Below are 13,794 nucleotides of genomic sequence, written 5' to 3' on the forward strand. Positions count from 1 at the left end.
AGACCCCCTGCAGTGGAACAAAACCCACCAACATAATGTTTAAAGTTTATTGCTTCGGTGGATGGAGCGTGGGCTGAGCCTGCACTCCGCAGGACCGTCTGTGTCTCGGTTCAGGTGCTGTGTCGGGGTCGTTCTGGCCCCACAAGTCAGAGGTAGCCAGAGCTGCTCTGCTGAACCTCTGCAGGATGGACACAGCTCACGGCGGGCCGTGACGCGCTCGCGCTGCTGCTCCGGCTCGCAGGGTCACCGTGACCAGCAGCGCTCTGCGCGGGCGGACGCTGGGCGTGCGTTCGGATGCACCACTCTGACTTTCTGAAGAGCGCAGGCAACGTCCAATGTTACTGATTTGGTGAGCTGTTTTGATTCCACCAGTTTTGACAAAGAGCTGGCACCATAACTATCACCTGCGAGTACCTGGTACGGGAAGACAGAAGGAAGAGTTTGGGATACAAGCTGCAGTATTATCATTACTGCGGCAGTTTTACGGATTAAGTGCAGGGGTGAGGACTGGGAGGCTTCAACCTGCTGCGTGCAGTTCCTGTCAGTCCTGCCCGTGCTTGTCCCTTGTGTATCTCGGCCACACATAGAACCCAATTTAATCTACTTCTCTTTCAGGATGAAAAATTGGTTCTTTCAACAGCTAAACCAGAGGTCTTATTCTCCTCTGCCAATGCAAAGAACAGTTTGAACTGCTGATGCTGTTAAAGTGCTGCTTTACTACAGACACCCACGTCAGCGTCCTCTTCAGTCAATGCTTGTGTGAGGGAACTCGAGCCTTTTTAGGGCAGCAGCTTTGAGAGATGTGTTGGTAGGAGTTGGAATGGGGGAGATGAGGATTTGAAAGCTGGAGAAGGCACGAAGGGAGTGAATTCTGTAGGAGGGGCAGGATGTCCGGCTACTGAACACTGCAGGCTGGTCACTGAGGTAGTTCCTACAAGGATTCCTACCCTGCCACAGAACAGTATGTGCAGATACCTGTTGAGCGGGATTTGTTTCTGTGTCACTTGTGCTGTACTAGCTGGCGGTTTGGGCATTCAAAGGTAGTATTACTTGCATTTTTTTGCTGTTGTCTTTTTTACCATATGGTTGTGGGGCTGGAGGCTGAACTAGGTCAGTTCCTTGATGCGTTTCATCGTACAGCTGCACAAACAGCTGTCTTGGCCAAGAGGCTGCAGTGCAGGGGACGCTGCACTCCTTAGGCTGGTACTGTCATCACAAAGAATGTGTATTAAAATGTGGGTTTAGTGGAAGCTTCTGAGCGGCTGGTGTCCCAAGTGATGGCCCCGATAGCTCTGGGCTGGAGGAGCACAGCGACCTGCGGAGCCTTCGCCTGCGCACGGGAGCAGCCCCCGTGGCCGATGGGAGCAGAGCCGGCCCGCGCCGCGGGTGCCGCTCCGAGGCGCCGCCGCCGGCCGCTGCTTGTGCGGCGCGCTGGGTTTCCCAACAAAGCCGCTCAGTGGTGCGGGTCCTGCCTGCATGTGTGAGGTTTCTGATTTCACAGCCGCCCCCGGCCTCCCCGCTGGCTGCGGGGCCGGGCTGGCCCGTGATGTGGGATTCTCACACATGCTGTTTGTTATTCTGTCCTTTTTCCTTTCGGCCTACAAAGATTTAGAGAAGAGGGCGGGTACAGGGGAAGCGTTGCAAGCCTTTGAAGCAACTTGACTTTCGATGATTAATTGCAGCAAAGAGCCTACACAAGGGAGGGAGACTCGGTTTTAATTTATTGATGTTTGTGAGAACAAATTTATAGCAGAGGGGAAGCAGCTTCTGAGGAGAATATCAAATGGTTAAAAGCTTTCAAGCATTCTTTGATGTCACAGCCCTGGAGAAATACTGGAAGGCAGTGAGGGACAGACACTGTTTATTTATAAAATAAAGATCAGTTACCTGCTTTTGGCAAGAGCCTGTGACTGAACTCTTGTTAACAGCCTATTCATTAGACAGGCTTGGAGCTGGACCTCAAGTCCCTGCTGCAGCTGCCTGCTGAGGTGCTGGGAGCCTGCCGTTTGGATGACATTTCCAGCCGTTAATCTTTCCATGCATCTCTGTGAAGCAGCAGCAGTACCTGTTTCTCACATTAGCTGAGGAAGCAACAGCATCTCCCCGTGCTGTGAAGCACACGCTACTGGTAAAGGAATTAAAGAGCAAGATGGAAACCAGTTACACACTTGGCCGACCAAAATAAAGCACGTGCCAGCCGTTTGTCAAAAATAGCATCTGAGAGCACAGTTTCCTGGTGCTTTGCCGTCCTGGTGAAGGAGGGAGGAAACAGGAGCAAAACGGCAGAGAAAGAAAAAGCTGAGACTGTTCTTCGTGGAGCTGGGCTCGGGGCAGGAGCCCCCGCTGGGGCTGCGATCTTCTGCTTCACCGGCCCTCTAGAAATCCAGCAGCTGTGAGGAGAGAGCAGCAGCCCCTGAGCACACCTGTGCGCCGGCACCTCTGCAGCGCACCAGCCCCGCACCCGCGTGCCCAGCCCCGTCCGGGGAGTGCCGGCCCCGCACCCGTGTGTCCAGCCCTGTCCGGGGAGCGCCGGCCCCGCACCCGCGCGCCCAGCCCCGTCCGGGGAGCGCCGGCCCCGCACCCGCGCGCCCAGCCCTGTCCGGGGAGCGCCGGCCCCGCACCCGCGCGCCCAGCCCCGTCCGGGGAGCGCCAGCCCCGCACCCGTGTGCCCAGCCCTGTCCGGGGAGCGCCAGCCCCGCACCCGTGTGTCCAGCCCCGTCCGGGGAGCGCCAGCCCCGCACCCGCGCGCCCAGCCCCATCCGGGGAGCGCCAGCCCCGCACCCGTGTGCCCACCCGCGCGCCCAGCCCTGTCCGGGGAGCGCCGCCCCCGCCCCGCGGGCCCCGCACGCACCAGCTGCGGCAGCACCTTCTCCACGTGCTCCATGTCCACGGTCCGCAGCTCCTCCGCCTGCGCCTGCCGGGCCGCCCGCGCCGCCGCCTCTGCGGGACAACCGTGAGGAACGGCCGGGAGCGCGGTCACGGCTGCGGCGGGCGGGGCCGGGGCCCGGCGGGGTGCTCGGGGGGGGCCGCGGGGCCCGGCGGGGCCGATGGACCCCCGGGCCGGCCCCGGGCCCCGTCCCGGCTCAGGCTGCCCCTGGGCCCGGCTGTTCGTGCTCACCTCGGACAAACACCTTCAGCATCTCCGCCATGAGCAGCAGCGCGTCGCCGTTAACTGCAACGGCGAAACGCTCAGGGGGGGAGGGGGCCCGGCCCGGCCCGGCCCGGGCCCGCCCGCCGCCCCGGTACCTCGAGTTCTCCGGTCGCGGAAGTGCCGGCGGAGCAGCCGGTCCACCGTGTCCTGCGCGGGAAGAAGAGCGCGCGAGCAGCGCGTGAGCGGCGGTTCGCCCGCCGGTTCGCCCGCGCCGCCCCCGGCCCCGCCGCCCCCGGCCCCGCGCACCTTCCCGAACCCGCCGCGGGGCCCCCGCTCCTCCATGGCGCGCGCGGCCGGCGCCGCCTCCCGGAAGCGCGCGCAGGGGCGGGGCGGCGGCTCGGCCGTTCCGGTGGCGGCCGGGGCCGCCATGGAGGAGTTCCGGCGGGGCTACGCGCGGCTGTGCGCGGCGCCGCAGGAGCCGGTGCTGCGGCGGCTGCGGGAGCTCGGCGGGGCGCGGGGCCGCCTGGACCTGGCGGCGCAGGGCCTGTCGCTGGAGACGTGCGGGGCGCTGGCCCGGCTGCTGCCCGGCGCCGCGCCCGTCACCGAGCTGGCGCTGGGCGACTGCGGCCTGAGCGAGGAGGGTGAGCCGGCGCGGCCGCGGGCGGGCGGGCGGGCTGGGCGGCGGAGCGGCGCCCGGCGGCTGGAGGAGCGTTCGCGGTTCGGGCGGGTGAGCCCCCGCTGCTCCGCGGGGCGCGGCGGCCGCTGCTGGCCCGAAACGGACGAGCCTGGCGGCTGCCGGTGCCGCAGCAGCAGCCGGTGCCCTGCCGGACCCGGGCCCCGGGCCGCCGCATCCAGCGGCGTTCCGCGGGGATCCTCTGGGGCACAGGACGGTCCCGCTGCCAGCGGCAGCTCCGTGCGGTTCTCTGCCCGGGCGCTTCTTTCTCTGAGAACGCAGAAAACAACGTCCTGCTGTAGAAGTTCAGGCTCCCGCTTTCCAGCAGCAGCGGCTGTTTGCCAGCCGTGCCCGGTCGCAGCCCAGTCTCCTGGGCTGGCTGTTTAAAAGGGTGCGCGGGCAGGGTTACACCTGCGAAATCAACAACTCTCCTCTGTTTTGTCTGCTCAGGTGCAAAACTGCTGCTGCATGGTCTTTGCTCCAACACCACGGTCAAGTCTTTGGATTTGAAGGTGAGTCTGTTCAAACAAAATTAAGATAGATGGGGAAGGAAATAGGAACTCAAGCTTAATCAGAGTTAGAAATAGACAGTCCTGGTGCAGGGTTGTCCTACAAGACGTGTACTTCTGTAGAGTTCTTGTTCTCCGTGCGTGGCTGCACCTTGGGCTGCGGCTGGTGGTGTTTGCGGGGTGGCTGCACCGGGGCGGTTCCCTGCTCATCACCTGGCACTTCTGTTTCAGGGAAATAACTTGCGAACCGTGGGAGCTGAGGCTTTGGGAAAACTTCTTAGGCAGAACAAATCCATCAGGAGGTAAGAAATTGCATCTATCTGTCTTTCTGCTATTCCTGCCAGATGGAGCACAACATTAGAAAAGGGTTGAGGGTGTTTCCTGTTGGGGTAGGAGGAATGTCAAGTGGTGCAGTTTCTTATGAGGAACAGGGCAAGCGGAGGAGTGGGGCGCAGAGGTGCCCTCCGGGGGATGCAGGGCCCGTGCAGCACCCTGCTCTCTGAAACTGCATCTCTGTCAGGGGTGTCCAAGGGGGTCCTGTGGTCCAGGTATCATTCGAGCTCTTGCAACTCTCCGTTCACTCCATGAACTCCAATTCTGTCTGATTTTCCCCAGCCTGATCTTGGAATGGAACAGCCTTGGCGTGTGGGAGGAGGGCTTCTCCTTTTTCTGCCAAGGCCTGGGAGCAAACAGCTCTCTGCAGCGGCTCGATCTGCGCAATAACCAGATCAACCATCAAGGGGCCGGAGAGCTGGCCATGGCACTGAAACACAACTCCAGCCTTCGGGAGCTGGGTAAGAGCGACTGCTTCATTGCCACCCCTGCATCTGCGCGCACACACGCGTGCATCGTCAGGCTCGCTGCAGCCTGCCGCGATCTCTGCCAGCTGGTCCCGGTCGTTCCCGGTCGTTCCCGGTTCCTGCCAGCTGGAGCACTGGGCAGGCTCTGTGCAGGGCGCAGAGGTCACAGTCCCGTGGCCTTTGGAGAGTGGGAACTGTAACTGGAATCTCTGGAACCAAACCTGCAGATGAAGGTTGTGCTTGGAGCAGAACAGCCCTTAGTGGAGGAGTGAGCGGCTTAATTCCCATTTGTGGATGCTGTTGCGTGGCTCATGCCGGGCTTGGACACTTACTGCACCCTTGCTTTTCCTTAGGAAGGAATTTTGCCAGAATTTCCTTCAGGGCAATGTAGCTCTTGCTGCCAGTTCTTTCTTGTCCACAGACCATAGTTGGGGAAGGAAGGCTCACGGGATGAAATTGTGAGGGGCAGACTTGTGTACCTTTCGAACTGTAGTGGCTTCCTGTGCTTTACTGCCCTTAAAATTCATCTTTGTCCTTCCTGCTGTGTCTGTTATTTTCCCTCCCTCTTACTCATCTTGGAGAGGGAGGCAGTGCCCACCTGTGCTTGCGCTGAGGCCAGCAGGGATTAGTCAGCCGTGCTTGTGGGTGGATAAGCAGTAGAGTTCCTCTTGAGCTGTGTTTTCCAGCAGATGTGTGACTGCTGGGGTGAAAGCTGGCTTTCTGTATAGATTTGCGTTGGAATAATATTGGGCTTCTGGGTGGCCGAGCTTTGCTGAACTGCCTGCACAGCAACAAGACCCTGAAGAGGCTGGAGCTGGCTGGGAACAACGTTCCTAGTGACATCCTGAAAGCAGTGGGTGAGTATTACTTGTTGCATGGGTAGGAGTTAGCAGCTCCCTCCCCGCTTCAGAGGTGCAGGGCGCTCGCTGCGCTGGGGAGAGCGGCCCCTTCTCCCCCTCTCCACCGCATTCGCACGGTGCCCTGCGGTGCTTTCTCTCGTCTCTGAATGAGGGCTGATCAGATTGGAGGCATTGCTTCTAGCAGCAAGAGGAGAAGAATAATAGGGATTGAATTGGGGATGACTGTGCCACGCTAGTGTGAGAGAACTTGGGGTTCTGGCTCGCCTCTGAGTAGCCAAGTTTGGACGTGGCTAACGCAGCGTGTCCCGCGCCCCAGGCACAGCAGAGCTCAGCGCTCTCCTGTGGGGGGTGCTGATTACACGCTGCTCTTTTCGGTTCCACCCACCTCGTGTCTGGGCGTGAGCGCGGGCCAGCCTGGGGAGGGCCGCTGGCCCGGCGCTTCTGTTCTGAACAGTGCTTGCTGCTCTGTTGCTTTCAAAACATGCCCGTGTTCTTCTGCTCCTTCTGCATCAGAACAAGCCATGGATCACAACCAGGAACGTGAGACTATCCTGAGTGAGACCCAGAACCGAACGCACTTACTCAGCAAGGAGGTTTTGAGTCTGAAGGATGAGAAGACCAGGCAGGTCAGCAATCCTACATGTTGGCAGTTCAAATGGGGCAGCTGGAATCCTGTGCTTTCCCTTGACGTCCCCATGAAACACCCGGCAACAGGGTTATTGTGCACCTGGAGCTGCGTGTCCGTCTTTATGGGTGGGCACGTGGCTGAGTAAACCAGGTCCTTCCTCTGAGTCAGGTTGCCCCAGAATCAAATCCATGACAGTACAGGTACGGGCACGTACCCTGCTGAACATGTGCACTTGGCATTCTGGGGTAGTTTTAGTGATTTTTCACCCATATTCGTGCTTTTGGTTGTTCTTTTGCACCTGGTTTGGTGTTTTCCAAGTGGTGAAAACCAAGAAACGAGAGTTTCTTTTCTTCTGACACCGAATGGTGCAGAGTCCCTGTAGCTGAGGGTGTCAGTGGGATGTGCTGGTGAACCCACTGAGCCTCCTGGTTGCCGCTTTCCGCAGAGCGGCTCGGCCTGTGTTCACCTGTCACTAGGAGAGAAAGGTGAGAAATGTAAATGCTTCGAGCAGTTAATTTTCTCACTGGTGTTTGCCTTGTTCACAGTTCCTGGATTTGATGGACACTATAGACAAGCAGAGAGAAGAAATAGCCAGGAGCGGCAGGTGAGCTGAATCTCCGAGTGCTTTCTGTTCTTTGACGGCAGAACTGAGCCCTCTGCGTTTCCTGGTGGAAATTACTGACCCTTTTTTTGTCTTTTTCCCCCAAATGCAGGATGTCTGCAACACAAGTCAGCCAGCTGCAAGAAGCATTGGACGAGCAGCACTCTATTATGAATTCACTGAAAGCCAAGTACGGTGGAGAAAAACCCTGTCCTGTGCTGGTGTGTGCTGTGTAGGCAGCGCTGAGCAGAGCTGTTGGGAGCGGGGATAACCTTGTGCAGCAGCTCCCTTACTGTTTGACTTAGTTCTGCAGCAGTATCCAGAAGTTACGGTCAGATCAGGCCTTTGGGTTTGCCATGCTAGATGTGTAGCCTGTTTTTAAGTACAATTACAGTGCATTGGTGTGAGAGCAAGTGAGTTACAGGGGATGAAAAGAAAAAGCAAACGTGGCAGGGATGGGTAAGGCGCGTTCCTTGCGCAGTCACAGCCTGCAGGACTCTGTACCTGCTTCCCCTGCAGCTGAAGTGTCTTCTGAGAACTGTTGCAGATATGGAGGAGCCCAACCAGCAAGATTCTGTGCTTGGGAACAATGAGGTGAAGCTGCCCAAAAGCTGTGTCAGACTGTGTGGAGCCATATGCGCATCACAGGGGTTAGAATTTGAACGCTGAGCCTAGCCTGTTCGGTTCTGCCAGGTGAAGGCAGTTTCCTTATGCCCAGCCCCACTGTGGACATGTCCCTTGTGTACAGTGCAAGCAAATCACTTCTGCTACCCATGTTTAAAATTCTGTACCTGATTTTAAACGACCTAGCAGTGGTATATTACAAAATACCCGGGTTTGTTCTCCTGTGAGAGCCGGCAAATCCCGGAGGGCTCCGGGCAGAGGGAACAGCTCGTGGGAGGCAGCACAGGGAGAAGGCGCTGGGGAGCGGGGCGGCGGCGCTGAGCGGGCGCAGGGCGCTCAGCGCGCAGGGGCCGCCGGCGCCGGGGAGCGGTGATCTCCTTTCCCAGGGGTAAAAATGCCCTGTGTCACTGGCTTGATTTCACTCGCTGCCAGACGCGTGGTGGCACCTCGTACCACGGGGTGCGCGGAGCTCACTGAGCACCGGGCCTGGAAGGGACTCGGGAGGGCGTTTCTCCGTGCAGGCTGCAGATGACCGAAGCTGCCCTGGCTCTGTCTGAGCAGAAGGTGCGTGACCTGGGAGCGCTGCTGAGGGCTGCGCAGCAGGAGCAGAGCAGCGCGGCCGAGCGCCGCGTCACGGAGCTCCAGCAGCAGAAGCAGGTGAGCTGGAGAAGCCCAGTGAGGTTCCAGGCAACCCCTGCTTGACTGGCCTGGGGGATGCTGGGTGGGATAGGCACGCGTGATTTTTTCACCACTAGTGGGTTAACGACAGCTGCCACCACAAAAATCATTGTGTAAATTCGGTGAGTGCTGTATGTGGACAGGAGCAGTGGCGTTTACGGGGTAGGCCGGACTTAGCCGGGTGTAGCGTTAGTTGGAGTAGGTTGGCCGTGCAGGAACGAAGTTGAGTCCAGGTTCTTAATTTCGATTCCGTTTGCAGGAGGGTGTTGATCGGGAAAACAAGCTTCTGCATGACTTGTCTGCTGCCAGTGAGAAAAATCTGCTCCTAAGAAACCAGGTAGGAAAGCAAGTCCAAGACTGAGGAGCGGGACTTGGACATCGTTCACGTCTGCTCTGTATGTATGTCCTCTGCTCTGATCTTCCTGTTTCTGCTGATAGTTCTGTACAGCAAATTTTCTCTGCTAACAGGAAAAGAAAATCCGTTGTGGTAATTTCCTTGTAGGTAGATGAGCTGGAGAAGAAGTGCAAAGTCCAGCAGGATCAGCTGTTCCAGGTGAAACAAGACTTGACCAACACAACAGCAGAGCTGAAGCTGCGGGCGGCGCAGGCCGAGGGTGAGCGGAGGGGCCAGCGCGGCTCAGGGCGCCCGTGGGCTGGTGTTGCGAGGGGGACAGGGAGCAGGGGTGGAGGAGTTTGTGGTGTAGTCTGAGGCAGAGCCCGCATAGCAGGGATGTCGTAGTTGCGATACGCCTGCTTCTAACCCGCAGAACGCCTGGAAGCAGAGAAGAGAAGATTTAAACAAAGTCTTGAAGACATGGAGGCCCTTCGGTTAAAAGAGGTGAGAAGGGAGTTTCTGCAGCATCCCGACGTTAGTCTCCTTGGTCCTGACATACAGGCGCCGCTGGAAGCCGTTGTTGGCCGTCAGCTGCTTTAAACGCGTTTAGCGGTCAGCGGGCCCGCTGTGGGAGCGGTAGGGCGTTCCTGCAAGCTGGAGGGGTCACAGACGTTCTCCCAGCTGGTAGATTTGGCCGCTTGCAGGCGCGTGGGCCACAGGGCTGTGCGGTTCTGCAGAGGGGGCTCGGAGTCTGGCCCTTGCGCCAGCCACACCGTGCGGAGAGGTACTTGTGAGTACACGGTCTTGGCGTGCTTACTGAAATACCGGTGCGTTAGTGCGGGAAACAGACATACGTACCCTATACAACCAGTCCTTCAACAGGGCTCAGCCCGCTAGTTCCTTCTCTGTTATGTTTTAGGGGAATTTTATCTGAGTGTGGACAGGACAAGAGGCTGTGACCAGCTCTCTTTGAAGTGTTTATTGAGGTGTGAAATCTCTCAAAAATAAACACGCGTGGGAGAGAGCGCGCTCAGCGCTGCCGTGGCCGTGCTGCTGTGCCTGCAGACGGAGCGCTTTTCTGGCCGTGCTGAGGTGGCTTCTGCTGCTCGGCAGGTGGATCATATGACGCAGCACATGGAGACCAGCGAGCGCGCCATGCAGGACAGGATCCAGCGGCTGGAGACCGTCAGGATAGCTCTGGAGGAGGTGAGAGCAGGCGCTCCGGTCGTGCTGGGATGCTTGGGTAGTGGTGGCAGGAGAAAGCTGCCAGGAGGGCTTTGTGGAGTCTTCATTGCTTACTTTTGTAAAGATTGTCGTGTGCTGTAGGGAGGAACGGAAAACAGCAGTTTGCCAGCTGGAATAATTCTTACTGTTTTGGGCTGAGGAAGGAGAAGGTTCCACAGCGGAACTTGTAGGTTGTGCTTGAACAAAAATCAAGTTGCTGTTGATCACGGTTAGATTCTCACCAGGATTTGGCTTCACCAGTTTTCCATGTGGTCTCAACTAGTGTAGCATATTCCTCCACATCTGTTCCCCCAGCTGGATCCAGCGCTGCCCTCTCCTATTCCCCTGTCTTTGGAAAACTTCACCCATTGCTCGCACTCATGTAACTGGAATTGTCATTGGGTTTAGATGGCAGTCTCGGGGTGAGACAGTGCTTGGCCGGGGTTTGTCGTCCTGCCCCGAGGGATGCGGCTGCATCGCTCGTAGCCTGCGCTTGGATCTGCTCGTGTTCCCTGGTCGGTGTTGCAGCTTCTCTGGAGTGACGGTTCTCGTTCCTGCGCCAGGAGCTGAGCCGGGTCAGAGCAGCCGCCCTCGCGGAGCGCGGCCGGGCGGAGGAGGAGCTGATCAAAGTCCGGAATCAGGCGCGGCTGGAGGAGGTGAGACCAGACCGTCTGTGGAAGCGGTGGGAACGGCCGCCTGGCCTGTGCTTTGGTCTTGGGGAACTATGAGTAACTCCCTGCTCTGGGTTTCACTGGCCTGCAAATAAGGTGATTTCTGTGGAAGGAGTCCTGAAGAGTCTGCTTTGAATTGTCTCCAGAATGTGACCAGCTATCCCCACTTGCTCCGTATTTCCCGTCAGTAACAGAATTGATAGAGGTATTGTCGTAGCAGATTTCAGTTCGGCTGCAGCTTTTGAAGCTGCCCGTCAGGTGTCAGTCCTCGCATTTGGCAGCGGCTTTCGTGGGCTGCTCCTGCTCATCGGCTCAGGGGCATTTCTGCGGGTGGCTACTGCTGCTGGATAAAAAAGTCACTTTAGAATTGAACTTCGTGAAAATGGTAATGAAGTCAACAGCCTGTGAAAGAGAACAACTATTGGAATGTTTACTTATATGTAACATCACAAGAGGAGATACTTTACTGAGTTACAAACGTATAGAAGCTGCCACATGCGTCTGTACGGGACGCGGCAGTTGCGTGGCCGTGCACAGCGCGTGTCGGAGCCGTGGGGACGTGGAGGAGGGGAACACAGCAGCGATTGTCAGCGCTGGTGCTGGTGTTGGTTCTTCTACCAGGGATATGCCTCTGTTTCTCAGCACTCGAGTGGTGCTTTGCAGTGTCTCCATCAGAATGTGATCCCTGGCAGCAGAAAGCAGCTCAGATTCGCTTCCGAATGCACGGGGGAGGTGACGTGTCTATCACGGCTCAGTCCTGTGCTTGTTCTTCAGTGCCAGTTGACTCAACCAGGGGTTCATCCCTGTGTTGGGAACAAAAAGGGGAGAACCCTCTGCAGGAATGGAATGGGACTGATGTATTTTCATTTTCCTTTGTGTCTTACAGCAGCAACGACTAGAACACCTAGAAGAGAAGCTGCGGCTGGTGACCGAGTCGCGGGATGAAGCTCAGCACTGCTGCCTTAAGCAGAAACAAATGGTTGCTGAGGCCCAAGCCAAAGCCAGCCTGTTGAGCCTGCATGCTGACGGGCTCAGAAGGCGGCTCGAGGAACTTCAGCAGGTAGTTTGGGCTGGAGTAGAGTTGCGGTCACCACAGGGGTGGAACACGTTGCTGGAGAGGTTTGGTTGTTCATGGATTTGTCTTTGTGTGTCAGGACCTGAACAGTAAAGAAGAGGAGAAAGTGACAGAGGTGAATAAAGTGAAAGCGGAATTACAGGAGCAGATCGGGCACCTGCAGGCTGAACGCACAGCGCAGGAGGGGCTGAGAGAGAAGATTGCAGCCCTGGAGAGACAGCTGAAAGGTGATGGATCCCTTGGTGCTTCTGGGATGGTAACGCTGCGGTACCCGACAGCGGGCCCGGAGCCAGTCTGTGCTTACAGGCCTGCGCCTGCAGCTGCGACCTGCCCCTCCGTCCCGGGGCGTTTGCAGGGATTCTTGTCGTTTTATAGAAACCAAGGCTTCAATAACTGCTCAAAGCTGCACAGCGAGCAAAATGTCTGGATTTCCTGCACAGTGAAGTGGAACATCTTGTCTGTGCAAAACCTCTCACGTTTTCTCATGCAGCTTTTCTTGGGTGCCTGTTGGCTGTCCTGCTTCCGTCGTTTTGGCTGTGCCTATAGCATGTTCCTGTTTATTCTAGGGGCACCCTAATTTTCTTTACTGCTGCTCTTCTTTCACAGCCCAATCAAGTAATCACCGTGAGGCACTGCTGGACAAGGAGGGTGAAATCTCTGTGCTGCTGGAGAAGCTGAGAATGAAAGAGGCTGACATCTCCAGGATGAGGGAAGAAGAGGCCCAGCGAGCAAGGTTCTTGCAGAATGCCATCATGGCGTATGTGCAGGGCTCCCCCTTAGGAGCCCACAGCGCTAGATGAGAGCTTGGCTTAAAGAACCCAGGTGCTGCTGTCAGGAACAGGGTGAGCAACTCATGTACAGCCCCGTCTTCCCGAGCGGGGTAGTTTTGTCGTAGTGGGGTGACACAGAGGCTTGCAAAAAGAATTGCTCTTGCTCCTCAGAAATCTTATTCCCGACCACATAAAGGAGAGGAGGAAACAACCATCCAGGGCTGGGATAGAGGCTCGTGGGTCTGAGTTCATGATGTGGACCCCTTGCCCTGCGCTGCTACAGCACATGAAGTGTTTCTGTGTCCTTTTATACAGCACCGGTTGTTACCAGGGAGCTGTACATTCCCTGAACTGTGGTCATTCTGCAGTATTTGTTTGGATCTTCACAGTGAAACCTGATAAATGATGGGCAGCAGTATTTGCAGGTCCCTGTAGGTGGGAGACATTCACTTGGCTCGTGGGAAACCAAAGCTGCTGGAAGCACCAGATCTTACCCACCGGTGCTCACAGGCGGCAGCGGAGTCTGGCCGGGCTCCCGTGGGCTCCTCGACCTGCCCCCCGCCCGCTGGCTGTGGCGACGGGCGGGAGATGAACGTCCGTTACCTGTGGAACGGGCTGCGCGGCGGCTGCGGTGACCTGGCTGGGCAGCCGGGCTTTGGCTGCGGTTTGCAGAGCGGGGGCCGTCGCGGATCAGCGTCTGTGCTTCCTCGCTGGGAACTGCGGCCCCTGGCTGGAGTTCTTGTGGCCAGAATGCAACAGGGTTTCATTCTGCTGTGACAAATGGCCAAAGCGTCCTGCTGGTGTGTCGGGAGCCCAGTGCCGGTTGCTGTGGCCGGGAGGGCGGCGGTGCTGCCGGGCAGCGAGCAGGGGCAGGAGGAGCTTCCTTCTCCTGGCAGCACACGTCCCTGTGCGGCGTGCGGAAAGGGAGGGATGTGAGGGTCTGAATCGGGGAGAGCTGAGTTCCGGCAAGAGTCTGTGCTGGGAGAAATGAACTTGTGGTTCGTGTTTTGAGAAGCAACTGGAAAATGAAACTCTCCGTGCAGAGTGTTTGGTTTGTGTTTGTGATTTTTCATATTGGGTTTTGCTCCGCTTTTTGAATAAAAAGCTTTTGTATTTTGCTGTGACACTGGACCATGGATGGGTGGGAGGGGCCCACTGCTGTGCTACTGCTGTGTCGGTCCTGCCACCCTGTCCTGGAGCCAAAAGGCTGTTGAAGGGGAGTAAACCGAGTATGTCTACAGATTGTGGTTCTGAAC

At 57.6% G+C, this 13,794-nt stretch overlaps 2 protein-coding genes across 4 annotated transcripts; one reads left to right on the plus strand and one right to left on the minus strand.

Annotated features, from left to right (window-relative positions):
- Nucleotides 1-33: 33 nt before the first annotated feature.
- Nucleotides 34-3,471, minus strand: CENPX (centromere protein X). Of its 3 annotated transcripts, none has more exons than XR_013923043.1 (6): nt 3,398-3,471; nt 3,247-3,298; nt 3,119-3,172; nt 2,852-2,940; nt 1,888-2,390; nt 34-414 (listed from the first exon to the last, which is right to left on the minus strand). XR_013923043.1 is itself a non-coding variant. In XM_080356241.1 (5 exons), exons 1-5 carry the CDS (start codon nt 3,431-3,433, stop codon nt 2,376-2,378), a joined length of 246 nt encoding a protein of 81 aa, XP_080212367.1. In that variant the 5' UTR covers nt 3,434-3,471; the 3' UTR covers nt 1,707-2,375. The 3 variants fall into 3 exon arrangements, 1 of the variants encoding a protein (XP_080212367.1); XR_013923044.1 differs by lacking the exon at nt 34-414 and adding an exon at nt 1,332-1,690; XM_080356241.1 differs by lacking the exon at nt 34-414 and having other exon boundaries at nt 1,707-2,390.
- A 47-nt stretch (nt 3,472-3,518) lies between these two features.
- Nucleotides 3,519-13,556, plus strand: LRRC45 (leucine rich repeat containing 45; the record flags this gene model as incomplete). Its single annotated transcript, XM_080356247.1, has 17 exons — nt 3,519-3,732; nt 4,215-4,276; nt 4,505-4,575; nt 4,889-5,067; nt 5,802-5,930; nt 6,447-6,559; nt 7,107-7,165; nt 7,275-7,352; nt 8,308-8,443; nt 8,724-8,801; nt 8,967-9,078; nt 9,232-9,302; nt 9,912-10,004; nt 10,586-10,678; nt 11,580-11,753; nt 11,848-11,995; nt 12,375-13,556. The coding sequence occupies 17 exons, from the start codon at nt 3,519-3,521 to the stop codon at nt 12,566-12,568; spliced, it is 2,004 nt and encodes a 667-aa protein (XP_080212373.1). The 3' UTR covers nt 12,569-13,556.
- Nucleotides 13,557-13,794: the final 238 nt, after the last annotated feature.

Source organism: Nesoenas mayeri (genome assembly GCF_963082525.1).
Source record: "Nesoenas mayeri genome assembly, chromosome: 19".
NCBI classification, from domain to species: Eukaryota; Metazoa; Chordata; class Aves; order Columbiformes; family Columbidae; genus Nesoenas; species Nesoenas mayeri.

Bases quoted from the DNA above. Each gene is read 5' to 3' on its own strand.
- CENPX (XM_080356241.1), bottom strand. From the start codon at position 3,433: ATGGAGGAGCGGGGGCCCCGCGGCGGGTTCGGGAAG. The intron at 3,299-3,397 runs GTGCGCGGGGCC...CTTCCCGCGCAG, and splicing joins CCCGCGGCGGGTTCGGGAAG to GACACGGTGGACCGGCTGCT. The intron at 2,941-3,118 runs GTGAGCACGAAC...GTTGTCCCGCAG, and splicing joins GCTGAAGGTGTTTGTCCGAG to AGGCGGCGGCGCGGGCGGCC.